The sequence below is a fragment of the Eurosta solidaginis genome, chromosome 3, assembly GCF_040869045.1.
Source record: "Eurosta solidaginis isolate ZX-2024a chromosome 3, ASM4086904v1, whole genome shotgun sequence".
Lineage (NCBI taxonomy): Eukaryota > Metazoa > Arthropoda > Insecta > Diptera > Tephritidae > Eurosta > Eurosta solidaginis.
In genome coordinates this window covers 62,764,053-62,777,833 of record NC_090321.1, presented here as the reverse complement: position 1 = coordinate 62,777,833, position 13,781 = coordinate 62,764,053, and the positions used below count along the sequence as shown (strand labels likewise).

At 35.0% G+C, this 13,781-nt stretch overlaps 1 protein-coding gene across 8 annotated transcripts in view; it reads right to left on the bottom strand.

The window, feature by feature from the left end:
• Positions 1–485: 485 nt before the first annotated feature.
• LOC137243827 (centrosomin-like) overlaps positions 486–13,781 on the bottom strand; it is a 148,535-nt gene continuing 135,239 nt past the window's right edge. For 7 of the 8 annotated variants that reach the window (XM_067771987.1, XM_067771993.1, XM_067771994.1 and 4 more), the window contains 3 exons: positions 11,126–13,193; positions 10,935–11,057; positions 1,709–7,763 (listed from right to left, as the gene is read on the bottom strand). In XM_067771987.1, the coding sequence (XP_067628088.1) occupies positions 7,261–7,763; positions 10,935–11,057; positions 11,126–13,193 (2,694 nt within the window). In that variant the 3' untranslated portion in view covers positions 1,709–7,260. Of the gene's footprint in view, positions 1,581–1,708; positions 7,764–10,934; positions 11,058–11,125; positions 13,194–13,781 lie in introns of those variants that run through there. The other variant, XM_067771988.1, reaches the window with a different exon arrangement.

Here is a 13,781-nt window from a genome sequence, read left to right as displayed (position 1 = left end):
TAGACATAATTATTGATTTATTGATGTGCATACAAGTCACTGCTGAGCATCGGCTTAGAGATGATAGTATCCCTCAGTGCTGCTAATATTCGGCACAATATGTTTAGTGGCCCGATCCGGCCGGTTCCGACAAATGTCTAATCGGACAGCCAAATATACCCGCTCATTGAATTCTATCAAGATATCTGAAAAATTGAGGGTCTAGTTTGAATACACAGAGACGGGCATGGCTAAATCAACTCAGCTCTTCATCCTGGTTATTTCGGTATACTTATTGGTGTGTCTACCTCTTCTGCTTTAAGAACTTACAATTTTGAGATTCGTGACAAACCTAATAAACCATTTAATTTTCATGAAAGGTTTAAAAAGAGGTGACGACCATCTATCGGCATTCAGAATACGGTTTAATTATTAAGTTCTATTCAAGTTTTCAAAGAACGACACAAACCTAGGAGATTCACAAAAAATTCTTTTTAATATTTGTTTAAAACTTCATTTTTATTCACATTAAATAATTAAATTTTTTTGCATATAAAAAGACGAGTTATTTATGTACATACATACATTTGTTACAATTATTCAAACAGGTTTTCTTTTAACACATAAAAATGACTAAATATTAACATGATATATATTTCTTTGTTTATTTTTAATTTTATTGGCTTTAATGAATTCGGCTAATTTGGCTGCCTCTGTACTTTTAATTGCTAACAGGTTTTTATTTGAAACCAATGCGATTTTTAATTTATTAAAGAAAATTTTTTATTTACATTTTTTGTCTTAAATAAACGTACATATCTATCTACTTAATATGTTAAGTTGCCTCTAATAGCTAATATTTTACATTTTTACATTCTGAATATTCTTTTACGAATATGAATAAATCTAACAGTATCTTTAAATTGTGTTCAAGTTTTAGCGCAATTTGTTTTAAAATAAACAATAGATTAAAATTAGTTTGAGTCATTGGTAAAGCGTTATTAAATATGCTGCTATTTGGGTCTTACGCTGTAAACTATTCGAAAGTAAATTTCGAATTCGCAATATTGTTGTTTCGTAGCGGTTCTGCGAAAGCACAAATCCTTGCCCGACCGCATATACAAATCAGAGGCTTTATTCTGTAACTCGATTCAAAAGAAAATGTGATTCGAAATCTGTCAAAGCACAAACACTTTTTCGAATGCGAAAGAAACTGCTTTCGAACCGAGTTACATAATAAGACTCCGTACAACTTTTCAAATCTTATTCGAGAATCGCTCTCGAATATTCGTATATGTTTGTCCACTATTTTACTATGCGTTAATAGAATTCAACGTTCGCGGATTAAGTTTCGAATTTGTAAAGATTCGAACTAAAGGAAATTTATGTTCGAATCGAGTTACAGAATACGTCCGAGGATTTAGTTAAACAATAGCTCAAAATATCTATAAGCAACAAATCAAAATATGAGAAAACAAATGCGGCCACTGCTTTTTAAATAACTATTATTTTTTTATTTAACTTAAATAAAACGCATTTCTGTAATTGTTGATTTGAGTCCAAGCCGGTTAAATAAAGTCTTCAATGTCTGCGATAGCTAACTAAAATAAAAATAAAATATTGGAGAGCTAAAAAAGTTATTAAAAATCAAAAAATCACATTTAACAAAAAAATATACATACAGCAGCGTAAGAAAAAATAGCAGTGTCATTTTTATGAAATTCCGTCAGTTTTTTTTTTTTGTTTTGTTTTTTTTTGTTTATTTTTGGTATTTTAAGAAAAAGTTGTGAAAGCATGAACTTTGTCATTAAAGCTGTAAACCCTTCTCAAAAACGTTTTCAAAATAGTTCGAAAATTTTTCCAAAAATTCGAATCTTTTATTTGGATTTCTCTGAATTTTTTGAGTATGTAGTTTTTTGACCCAATCAATTTTAGTCTAACAAAGTACAAATTATAGTTCTCCCAAAATTCGCATTGATTTATAACAATTTTTTTTCCGAAGGGTCTTTAGATTTTCTTCAATATAAAAAAGGTGTCACACTTTGTATGTAGAAAATCAAAATCATCTTTCCAAAAACAAATTTTTCAAAAATTAATGCAATTATGAGAGATCTTAAAAAATTGTACTTTGTTAGACTAAGGCCCGGCACAGTACAAATTCAACTCAGTTTGTCAGTTAAACTACGCTTAAACTTATTCTGCAGTTTTCAGTCTACTTTAACTGAAGTTTAAGCTTAGCTTAAGCGGCCGATCTGGCAGGGTTAAACTCTAGTTAACCTATCGGTGATTTGCGTTCGTTCGAAATGGCGTCGGATTTACCCAACAAGCATTTGGGCTTGAGTACAATGTTGAGCTCATGTTGATAACTAGCATACCTCTAAAATTTCAAGAGTTATTACGAACCAGTGGCTCAACTTGAGAATCATGGTGTACTCATAAAAAGTGGGAATTTTTTATAACGCAAAAAATGCTATTACTTAAGTTGAAAAAATGATAGTTCCAACTTGTGGTTCTTTGACTGCACTAAGATTTCAATACTACAGTATTTTCACGAAAATTAAATAAAATATATATGTTTTTGAATGTTTTTAGCGACCTTTTTATATGTAAATATGTTGAACTTTAGCTGGCTCGAGGTCAATAAAACTACGTTGAATAAAACCACAGGTTTTTTAACTAATTTATTCCAATATATTTCGGTTATTCCGCGATAACCGTTCTCAAGGATATTTCTTTTCACGTCTTTATAACTTGACGCGGAGCTTAACACTGAATAACCGAAATATATTGGAATAAATTAGTTAAAAAACCTGTGGTTTTATTCAACGTAGTTTTATTGACCTCGAGCCAGCTAAAGTTCAACATATTTATATATGTTTTTTTTTTTGATAAATTACTCTTCATTACTGTTATCAATCAGGTGTTTATTTCTCATAATAAATAGCTGTTTGCTTTGGTGGTACCACCTTGGCATTTTTTTAACTTCACCTCAATTCGATATCCAATGTAGGATATCAACTGGAGAAACGTGTTGAATATTCATTTGAGAACTGTACGTTTCTCAAAATCTCCCAAAGGTTGGATAATAATTTGAAAATGCTAATGACGTTGGAGATCAACTCGAGAACTATAAATTTTACAAAATTTCTCAAGGGTTGGATAGTGATTGGAGAATGAAGTTGGATATCAACTTGAGAACTATCTGGTTTAAGAATAACTAGATAATGATATTGGATATCACCTCGAACTAGGTATATATTTCGCTGGAGAAATGTCTTTTAAATGTTTGTTGGGTAAGCAAAATCCAGATGTTGTCAAAAAACCAATGTTGCCGTACAAAAAAGCCTACTCCAAAGGCGGCGTAAACTATGATTGAAAATTGGTCAGTAGTTTAATTGGAGATTAAATTTGACTAGAGTTTAGAAAAACTTAATTAAAGCTTAGCTTAACCAACTACTGAAAAATCGGACCTAAAATTGATTGGGCTACTAAACTGCATGCTCAAAATAATCCACAGAACTCTTAATAAAAAGTTCGAAATTTTCGTAAAATTTTCAAATACGTTTTTTCCAAACTATATGAAAACTTTTTTTAAAATATCGAAGAAAAGAATTTAATTGACTAAGTATGATCAAAATTGCCACTGCCGTTTTTATGAACGCTGCTTTAATACATAGCAAACATTAATGGTGATATGAGAGAATTTTTTAGGTGATTGCATGCGCAATTTGGTTATTATTTTTGATTAGTCGAAGCGAGATGGTTTTTTCCATACTAATAATTTTTTCCGAGCTTTGAGCCGGTTCTAACAGAAAAAACATATAAAGCCACTAAACTCATTTACATAAGATTTAAAATCAGTTCTTGATCGTGACATAATGCGTTTAATACGTTTTGGGTGCGTTACTGCCTTTCTACGTTAAATATTCCCACATGCGAAACGTGACATCTCCAATAACTTTAAAAATTGGTGGTAAAGTTATTTTAGGGTGCATTAACTGTGGAAAAAGAGGTACCGAAATATGAACGTATGAAACCATGATAGAAATACATATAGAGAGGTAGTTCCACTTCTTCTCCGCCATTTCCGCTATTGATATAAACCAAGGACGTTTGAACATAAAGGTGTTGCATGCGCGAACATCAGTGGAAAGCAGCGGAGCTAATAGGACTATTTCACCACACCCCAAAATTTAGCAGGATTTTTTAACTTAACTGCTACGGAGTGTTTGATAAGGTAACGTGTGGTCACACCGAGGTCTGGTTTTATTCGAAGATTCTAAAAGCAAAATGCTCCGAATCCGGTTGCTCAGAGGATAAACGGGACGACGAATCAGTTTCTGCCTGTGACGCTAATAATTCTTATTATGTTTTCACACTTCCCAAACAATATATAGCTTCTCCAAGTTCCTCATGGATCTAGAGGGTGGGAGGGCGAGATGGCCTTGAAGGTTTCATGTGGTCCTACTAAATCGTTCCCGAGATGGTCGAGCTAATGCCTTAATGGTGATTGCTACCGGAACGCAACGGATCTGGCCTTCGGGAGTGTCCTTTTCGCTACAACAACAACTTCATAAAAAAAGTTGTCGGGTCTAGTAATGCGAAACATGTATTCCGAGGCATTGTAATGCGTTGAATCCGAGTCTGCTGTCAAAATTGACCTAGCGCCACCCCGTGCGGCCCTAATCTTAAGAAAACACTCAATCACCTTTAAATTTTTCCGTTTTTTTATGTTAGGACCGAGCCACAACCTGTTAGGCCTTTACCAGATCCGCCTTACTCTGTTTTGTGTGGCTATGTAGGGATGCAAAGCTCCTTAGGCATCTGCGCACAGTCACAAACAAAATTTGGCTGATCTGGTAATACGACACGTGCGCTAAAACTAAATACGACATCAGAATTCTCTCATTGGATCGTTTGTCGTTCCTAACCTCGAAAAACAAAATAAAAATGAAAAATCACTGACAATTGAGTAGTTTTTGAGGCAATGACCGGAATCCGCTATGTCAAATCGGATTCAGTGGGAAGGACCTTTCTAAACCATTCGAAACAGACAAGGCAATTTTCTCATTGGATCGTTTGTCATTCTTAACCTCAAAAAACAAAAAAAAAAATGAAAAATCACTGGCGATTGACGAGTTTTTCAGGTAATGACTACGCCGGAATCCGCTAGGTCAATTCGGATTCAGTGGGAAGTACCTTTCCGAGCCATTCGATACAAAGAAGGCTTCAGACAAGGCGACTCCATTTCGTGCGATTTCGTCTATTTGGGAACCAGCATTAACAGCATTGTCAGCTTAAAAATCAAACGGAGAATAACTCTTGTTAACAAGTGCTGCTTTGGACTGAGTAGGCAATTGAAAAGTAAAGTCATCGACGAACAAAAATCACGCATTACAAGTCGCTCATCATACCTATCCTGATGTAAGGCTCGAAATAATGGAAGGTGTAGAGAGAAGTTGAGATGGATCCTGGAGTGTTCGGGAGAAAAGTGCTCCGGAAGATTTATGGTCCTGTGCGTGATGCCGACGGCGAGTATTAAGAGCCAATTAATGATGATGATGAACTTCGAAGAACGGGAAAGCAAGTCTCTTCAAAAATATTGGCTTCGTCCTACGAACAGTGTAATTTACTGGTTTTAAAGATTTTTTTAGATTTGGATGTGGTTTTTAAACGGTTTTGTTTAGCTTGACTTGACAGGCCGGTTGCACGGCCGTTATGAACGAACTTGGAACTTGGAATATAGTTTAGAACCCGATGACAATGCAATAATAAGAAAAAAAAACTCCGATTTGTGGCGCATGGATCGAAATATTTCAAAAAATCCTATTTGTGGTTTGGTTTGGCTCATGTTTGTAACACATAATACATACAAGAATAGAAAGCGACCTATGAAAAAAAATCTCCGCTAGGTGGCGCAGGGATCGAGATATTGAAAAAATCGTATTTGTGGTCCGATTTGGCGCATATTTGGAGCAGATATTACATACAGTCCGGTAGAAGTGACATCAAAATACTTTGGAGTTCGAGGAGGGACAAGCATACGTGGCGCCGAGTCGAATAAAGTCTTTGGAAGGATTATGTATTGAGGACTTAGATTGTAGCAAATTGTCAGGAAAGGGTCCTTGCAATAATGAGTCACTAAAGAAACTAAATAGAATGCGAAATAATAGGCAATTAAGTAAAGACTAAGAACTTGAAAATAAAATAATTAAAATAAATTGTTTAACTTAAACGGTTTTATTGAAAGCAATACTTACGTTAAGTAATAATAATACTAAAAGCTAGAAAATAATTATGCAGATCCTATGTACTAATCATCACACTCATCAATCTAGGGCGTTGATCAGACAATTAAATAAAAGCGTTGGGCGCGTGAAATTTCTAAAAATGTGAGGCGTATCATAACCTTATTAAGGTTCAGTTGGTCTTACTTATGACTATCAATAGAAATTTTACGCGTCCAACGCTTTTAGTTGTCTGATCAATGCCCTAGATAGATGAGGAGTGTGATGATTAGTACCTAGGACGTACTTAATTATTTTCTAGATTTTTGTATTAATACTTAACGTAAGTATTGTTTTCAATAAAACCGTTTAACTTACATTTTTTTTTTTTAATATTTTATTTTTAATATTTATGTCTTTTTTTATTTGCCTATTAATAATTTTATTAACGATTTTTTTCTAGTGTTTTATGTATGTAAATATGTGACTATTCTATGTAAGCTAACATGCAGAAAATGGCCCTTAAAAAATTTTGTTCCGAACCTTTATTTTGGTAAGCAAAACGCTTTGCTCAAAATTATTCTAACTTGAACGGAGCCAATCTCTATCATCGGTTATTTTGTTTTATAACTATTATGCAAATATGAAATGAAGAAGTAAATCAATTATAAATTACATTAATATATTTTGCTTCAATAACACGTACAACAAGTGCTTACAACACAAAAATAAAATATACATACATATAACAAAATGGTTATTAAGCGAGGGAAAAATTAAAAATAAATGTCTTTATGTGGCATATAAGAAGTGCCTAAACCCTAAAAATGACCTTTATAAATTAATTAAGTAATAAATATGTATATATATAACTAATTACACACTAAATGAGAGTATTAAATTTTAAATGTATGTAGTTAATTCAGTGTGATTTGAAGTAACTTTGTATGAGTGTGTGCGTGCCTCTTCTTCTAATATGACTTTGTGCTTTCATTTTAGTACATAGTACAAATCTAATTTCGAATGTATATCGAAAACAATTTCGTATAACATTCTAATGTGGTGCATCATCATGACATCTACTTGTTTTAGCAGTGCTTGGTTGATCGCAATCATCATTTGTTACTTTACGTTGTTCTTGTTGCTCTTGTGATTGTAATTGAAGATGTTGTGCTGGGTGCGCTGTTGTTGTTGTTTGCGATAGTTGTTGTTGTTGATGAGTGTTAGGTTGCTGCACATTAGCCATATGAAAGCGCGCATATTTTAGTACATTATTCGTTTTTAATATTTGAACTTTAATTTCTTTTTCAAATTTCTCTTTACGTTGATTTGAAATATGTAATTTTTTATAAGTTTCTTCGAATGCGCGCTTCGTTTGTACGAGCTTGCGTCGCAATTCGGAATTTTCTTGTTCTACCTTAACGCAATCGTGGATGGGTGATGTGCCAGTGGCTGAGACGGAGTTATTATTGGAGTTAGTTGGACGTGTTTTTACATTGGCGACACTCATTTTATTCTCAACGTTGCTGTCATCGGTATCCGTGCGGTTGGGGGATTCTGTAGAAAGCGTACAAACAAGGAATTAGTAAAATGAAGTTAGAAGATCTGTAAACATAAACATATAACCGGCACTAGTTTATAATGAGGTTCAGTTATTTCAAAAGTAAAATAGTTTATGACTTGAAACTATTCAATCGAAGGTCTTACAAATAATTGGTATACTTATTTTTGAATTTACGAACAGTATTCTCAAGTGCTGTCAATGTTCGCGAGGAAATTTTAGCAATTTTATTTACGAATTTTCGTTCGGTGTTTGCTTTTATTATTTTACTGTTACTTTGTTACTTTCTTTGTCGAATAAAAAGAGTTCATAAACTTTTTGACTCTGAAATTCTGCGATATATATATACAAATATCATATCGAGCTATGTTTGCAAATGTTACATTATTTTCGTGCAGTATATAGAAAGCTGAGTGGAATATCACCTTCAAACTCAGCAACCTTTTAAACAGCTTCTCATATAAGAATTTATTTGTAGAACGAACCTACTTAAAAACGATCTATCTAAAAATTTTATTGAATAACGCCCTATTTTAGAAACGCTTAAGCATAAATTCAATACATTTTTAGCTGAGATTGATCGTTTATGAAAAACAAATTCTGGTATAGGGCGTTCTTAAATGGAATTATGTTATTTATTCTGTTCATTGTTCAATGAACTTCAATTTTCGAACTGGCAGCCGAGATAGGGTGATTCACTCAGGTGTAGATATTCAAATTTTGATTCGGTTCGATTTTTATGTATATTCTCGATATGTGAACTCGTTTCGAAAATAAATGTGTACAATTAAGATTTTTATTTTTTAACCCCTATTGTTGAATTATGCACCGAAAGAACATAATTTCGGTACTAAAAAGTGATTTTGCTGTTCAAATTAGCCAAATTCTGTAATGTTCGAAATTTTCGAATTGTGTGTTCTTTCGTCCAAAATACCAAAACACCAGTGTAACCCCATTTAATTTTATACTGGTATATGCCTTTCTCGGCTATGTTCGAAACTTTCATTATTATAAAAAAGTTCTAAAACATTCGAAATAAGGCATTTGAAAATTTGGCATGCTAGTGTTTAAAATACCAATATAGGCAATAAGGAGTTATTTGACGCTGTAATATGTAATGTTCGATCTTTGAATATTAGAATAGTGTGAATCAGGGTTGGGCTTGCAAACTGTTTACATTGTTTACAGCAATTGTTTACATGTAAAGAATGTAATTGTTAACAAGCTAATTGTTTACGTAAACAATTCATTTTTGTAAACAATTGTAAACCATTCATTTTTTTGCTTTTTTTTTATGAGTCAGAAACAATCTACTACTAATTAAACTTTTCCCCTATTTTTCAAACATTTTTCCAAGCTTGTGAAAAAATAATAAAAGAAATACACTTTAATATTTAGTATTTTAATATTTTTTATTCATTTTCACTGTCCGGTCCGAGTCTTCATTGTTTTGGTCAATTTTCATTTTAAAATAAATAAAAAGTAACTTTTTGGACCTTTCAAATCGATCTGTTTGACTTGACAGTTTACAATATAAGTTGAAATGACATATGCTGGTAAATGTTTAGAATTGTTTACATTATTTACAATTGTTTACAATGAAAGTGTAAACAACCCAAAAAATGTTGTAAACGCCCAACCCTGGTGTGAATACAGCTGTTTTTTTAATTTGCTCGATTTCGAAAGCTTTGTTTTATTGTCCATCCACATAACCGATTTTCGGATTTTTCAAAATTGTGGTATTAAAAAGAGATGTGATTGCGCTATTCAAATAAGCCATCTTGTGTAATATTCGAAATTTTCGATATTGCAAAATTGCGTGTTCTTTCGTTCAAAATACCAAAGTATAGGATGCTGGTAAATGCCTTTTCGGCTATGTTCGAAACTTTCATTACTATAAAAAATTTCGAATACATGCTTACAGTCGAAATAAGGCGTTTGACAATTTGTATGCTAGTATTTAAAAGACCAATATAGATAATAAGGAGTTTTTTGACGCTGTAATATGTAATGTTCGAACTTTGAATATTAGAATAGTGTGAATATAGCTGCTTTAATTTGCTCGATTTCGAGTGCGTTGTTTTATTATCCATCTACATAACCGATTTGCGGATTTTTCAACATTGTGGTATTAAAAAGTGATGTGATTGCGCTGCTCAAATAAGCTATCTTCTGTAATATTCGAAATTTTCGATATTGCAAAATTGCGTGTTCTTTCGTTCAGCACACCAAAGTACCGACAATCGATGCTTATTTGATGCTGATAAATGCCTTTTCGGCTATGTTCGAAACTTTCATTACTATAGAAAAGTTCGAATACATGCTTGCACCAGAAACAACTTATTTGAAAATTGGGCAGGTTAGTGTCTAAAACATCAAGGGAAATTATAAAGAATTTATATTTATTTCATGTTGTAATTTGTGATGTTCGAACTTAAGAATACAGATATTCAAATATAATAAGCCCCCTAAATTCGTTCCCTGTCTTTATTATCCATCGAAAATACAGATTTTCAGATTTAAAATTTCGTTTAAAAAGTGGTTAGCAGCACAACGATTTTTGTAATATTCGAACTTTTCGACATTTCGAAATTTTGTGCTTTTATACAAAAGATCAAATTGGAACATCTAGGCGGATTTAACGCCGTTGTACGCTATTTTGAAATTTTTGTAGAAAAAAGTGTGAATAGAATTATCCTTCATATGCCTCCTGCGATGTTCGAATTTTTCGACATTTGAGAATTGGGCATGATTTCATCTTAAATAATAGCGGAACAGAAAACGATAACTGATTTCACGCCAAGCCAATGAAAGCAAACTTTCTGCGATGTTCGAATTTTAAATAAGATAATAGATATTTACCAACCATAACGCTTGAGATATACATTGTAGTATAGCATCAATATTAAGATGTTTGCAATATGTTTGCAGGGTATACCTCCCAGCATACCTTAGTATGCTGCTAAAAATTTAAACAACAATACTAATAATGTAATATTTCTAACACATTTGAATACGAGGTATAAGCTCTTTTTACGACGTTCAAAAATTGTGAAATTAATAAGGTAGATTTGTAATATAAAAAAAAAGTATGGCTTTTCTGTAGTAGCACTGCACTGCTAAAATTGAAAACAAATAGAAATCCATATTCAAAATATGCGACTTACCCTTTTTAACATCCACGCTAGACAGTTGGCCCATATCGCTATCAATACCCAAATCAGAAGATGAGCTATGCTGTGGTCCTTTGCTCGTTAAGGTGCACCTCTCCTGCAAGCTGCTACTTGTTTCTAAAAAAATAAAAATAATACTTTCTTAGAGAGCGCGTGTTCATCAAAAAGTTCAAATGGCTTCTTACCTTCTTTGACTGTCATGTCACTGCCCGCCGGCATAGACACAGTCTTCAGCATAGAACGACGCATATTTGTCAATTCCATACTGGTGGCGCGTCCTTCTGTAGAACTGTGTATACCAAAATCAGGCGTTGTATAGTCCGAGCTATAACCAGATTGTGAGACATCACTTGCATTACTTCGTTTAGCTGTCGCCGCTGTTGCGTGCGCTTGATGCAATTGCTCAGTTAACGAACGCTGCAAACGTTCAAGTTCTGCGACGCGTTGCATTGTTGCCGTATGTTGCGTTTCGGTAGCGTTCACTTTGTGTTGCAATTCGATTAGGCGTTTCTCCAATTGTAATTTTTCATTGCATAATTTTGTACGCTCCGTTACGACTTTGGATGCTTGCAAAACGCTTTCGTCTAATTGCTTTTTCAGTGTGCGCACCTCCATTTCACTATTTATTAGCGTCTGTTTGAGTTCTTGTTCATTGTCTGTGAGATAATCAATGTTGCGTTGAGCCTCTATGTATTGCGTTTGTAATTCCGCTAATTGCGCGCGACATTCATCGTACGTGGTGCGCGCAATCCATTCACGCATCAGCGTCTCTTTGTGTACGCGCTCCTGCTCTTTTAAGCGCTGTTGCATCAACTGCTCTAGCTCATTCTTGAGGGTATCCAAACGCTGTAACTCTTTTTCGCTAGCCAACTTCAATTGGATTTCGTATTTCTGTTTGATATCTTCGATATCAGCTTTGAGCGCGGCAACTTGTACCTCCGCCAGGCGCGCTTCCACTGCAATGCGATCGCGCTCTGCTTGCAGTTGTTCAACCGCGCGACTCTTTTCTTCGACTTGTCTTTGTAGCAGCGATTTATTTAGCAATGCGCTTTCCGACGCCGTAGAATTGTTTCTGTCCTTCGTCTGCTCGCTGCCGATTGTGATGAGGTCTGTGAGCAATTCTTCATTGCGTTGACGTAATTGATTCAGTTCTTCGGTAAGCGCCAGTGTGCGCAGTGTTTCTTTCTTCAAGCTGTTATCAGCCTCCACCAATTGAAATTGTATCATTAATATACGATCATCGCGTTGAGCAATTAGCTTTTCCAGCTGCGCTATGCGCTCTAGATTACGCGCCTTCATTGCGCGACTTTGTTGTAGTGCATCACTTTCGCTCTCGCTATCTGTATCTGCTGAGGGCGGTGTTTGTTTTGTTGCCATATCCTTCGCTGTAGCACCTGCCGCCGTCGTTGCATGCTCTTCGAGACCGATGCGCGCCATCGACACCTGTCTATCAGGCTCTGACCATGCTTCGGATTCACTCAAATCACCCATCAAGAATGGTGGCAATGAACGTCGTTCTTTGGAGTCTTTGGCATAGTCAGCGCCGAGACCAACACCGCCACAGCTGCGTCGACTATCTAAAATTTTACGCAGTGCTTTGTTTTCTGAGCGCAACACATCGAACGAGTTACGCGCGCGCAAATGCTCATGCGAGTTAAAAGTTTTATTACTCATACCAGCAGCACCATCTGGCAGCTCTTCATCGTCCAAAAGTAGACCCGACAAATTGCTTAATTCCTTGAATGTTTGATCGCCTGTGGTTAGCGTTTCACGTATGCTTGTGGACAAATCGAGACTGCAATCAACAGCTGTACGCATCGCACGTCGACGCTCTGTCGATAAGAAGCTAAGTACCTCTTTGTGTTTCATTAGCGAATTTAGGAAACCGGCCAACTCACAGAGACGATCGGAAAGCACAGCAAAAACTTTTGAATATGCATGCCGATATGTCTCTGCATTTTCAGCTTCCGCACGTGCTGTGCGTGCTTCTTGGCGCAACTCTTCAATTAAAGCCTCATTTGTACGTCCTCCGATGAGACGCTGATTGAGTACATCCACTTTACGCTGCAACAACTTGTTATGCTCCAATGCTTTTGTATAGTCGGTTTCGGTAAAAGATTGTTGTAGTTGAAGATGCTCAAGATTTTTGCGTGCGGTGGTTGGGGAGAGTGGTAATGTAGCATTGGCGTTAAGTAATTTATTGAGACGTTCAATTTCACGATTCTTTTGCCAAAGTTCTTTATTGACAAGGTTCTGGCGAAAAAAATATAAAAAAGGAATTTAATGAGTTAATCTGACGTTCGTTTAGGTCGGAAGTCAGGAATATGGCCAACTTAATGTTAACACCCTTCTTTCAGGGTCGGAAAAGAATGAATTAAGTCTCTATATATATGGCTGAAACAGAAAAAGAGAAGAGAGTGAGGTCAGAAGAAAACAGATGAAAAAATACACAGAGAGCAGAAAGAGACGAGGAGGGAGAGAGATAAGAAGTGATAAAGAACGGAATGTGCAAAATGTAATAAATCAGCGAATGAGAGACATTTGCTGAGATATATTTAAATAAGTTACATAAATATCGAGCGAGAGGAGTTAGAACTAAATCGAGTAAGATATTGATTCAAATGAGAGGTTGTAAATCAGAGGTACAATGAGTAGGTAAAGATCGACAGAGAAAGTAGAAAAAACTAGCTGCCAGGCAAAGAAGTGAAAGATAGTCGAGTGATACGGAGGTGAACTTTGCGTAACAGCAGGCAGAGATCAAGGGACGCAGACAAGGATCAAAGCTTAGGAATACAGTCAACCATATGTGACCCTGTACGTGTAAGCACACCTCCGAATTTC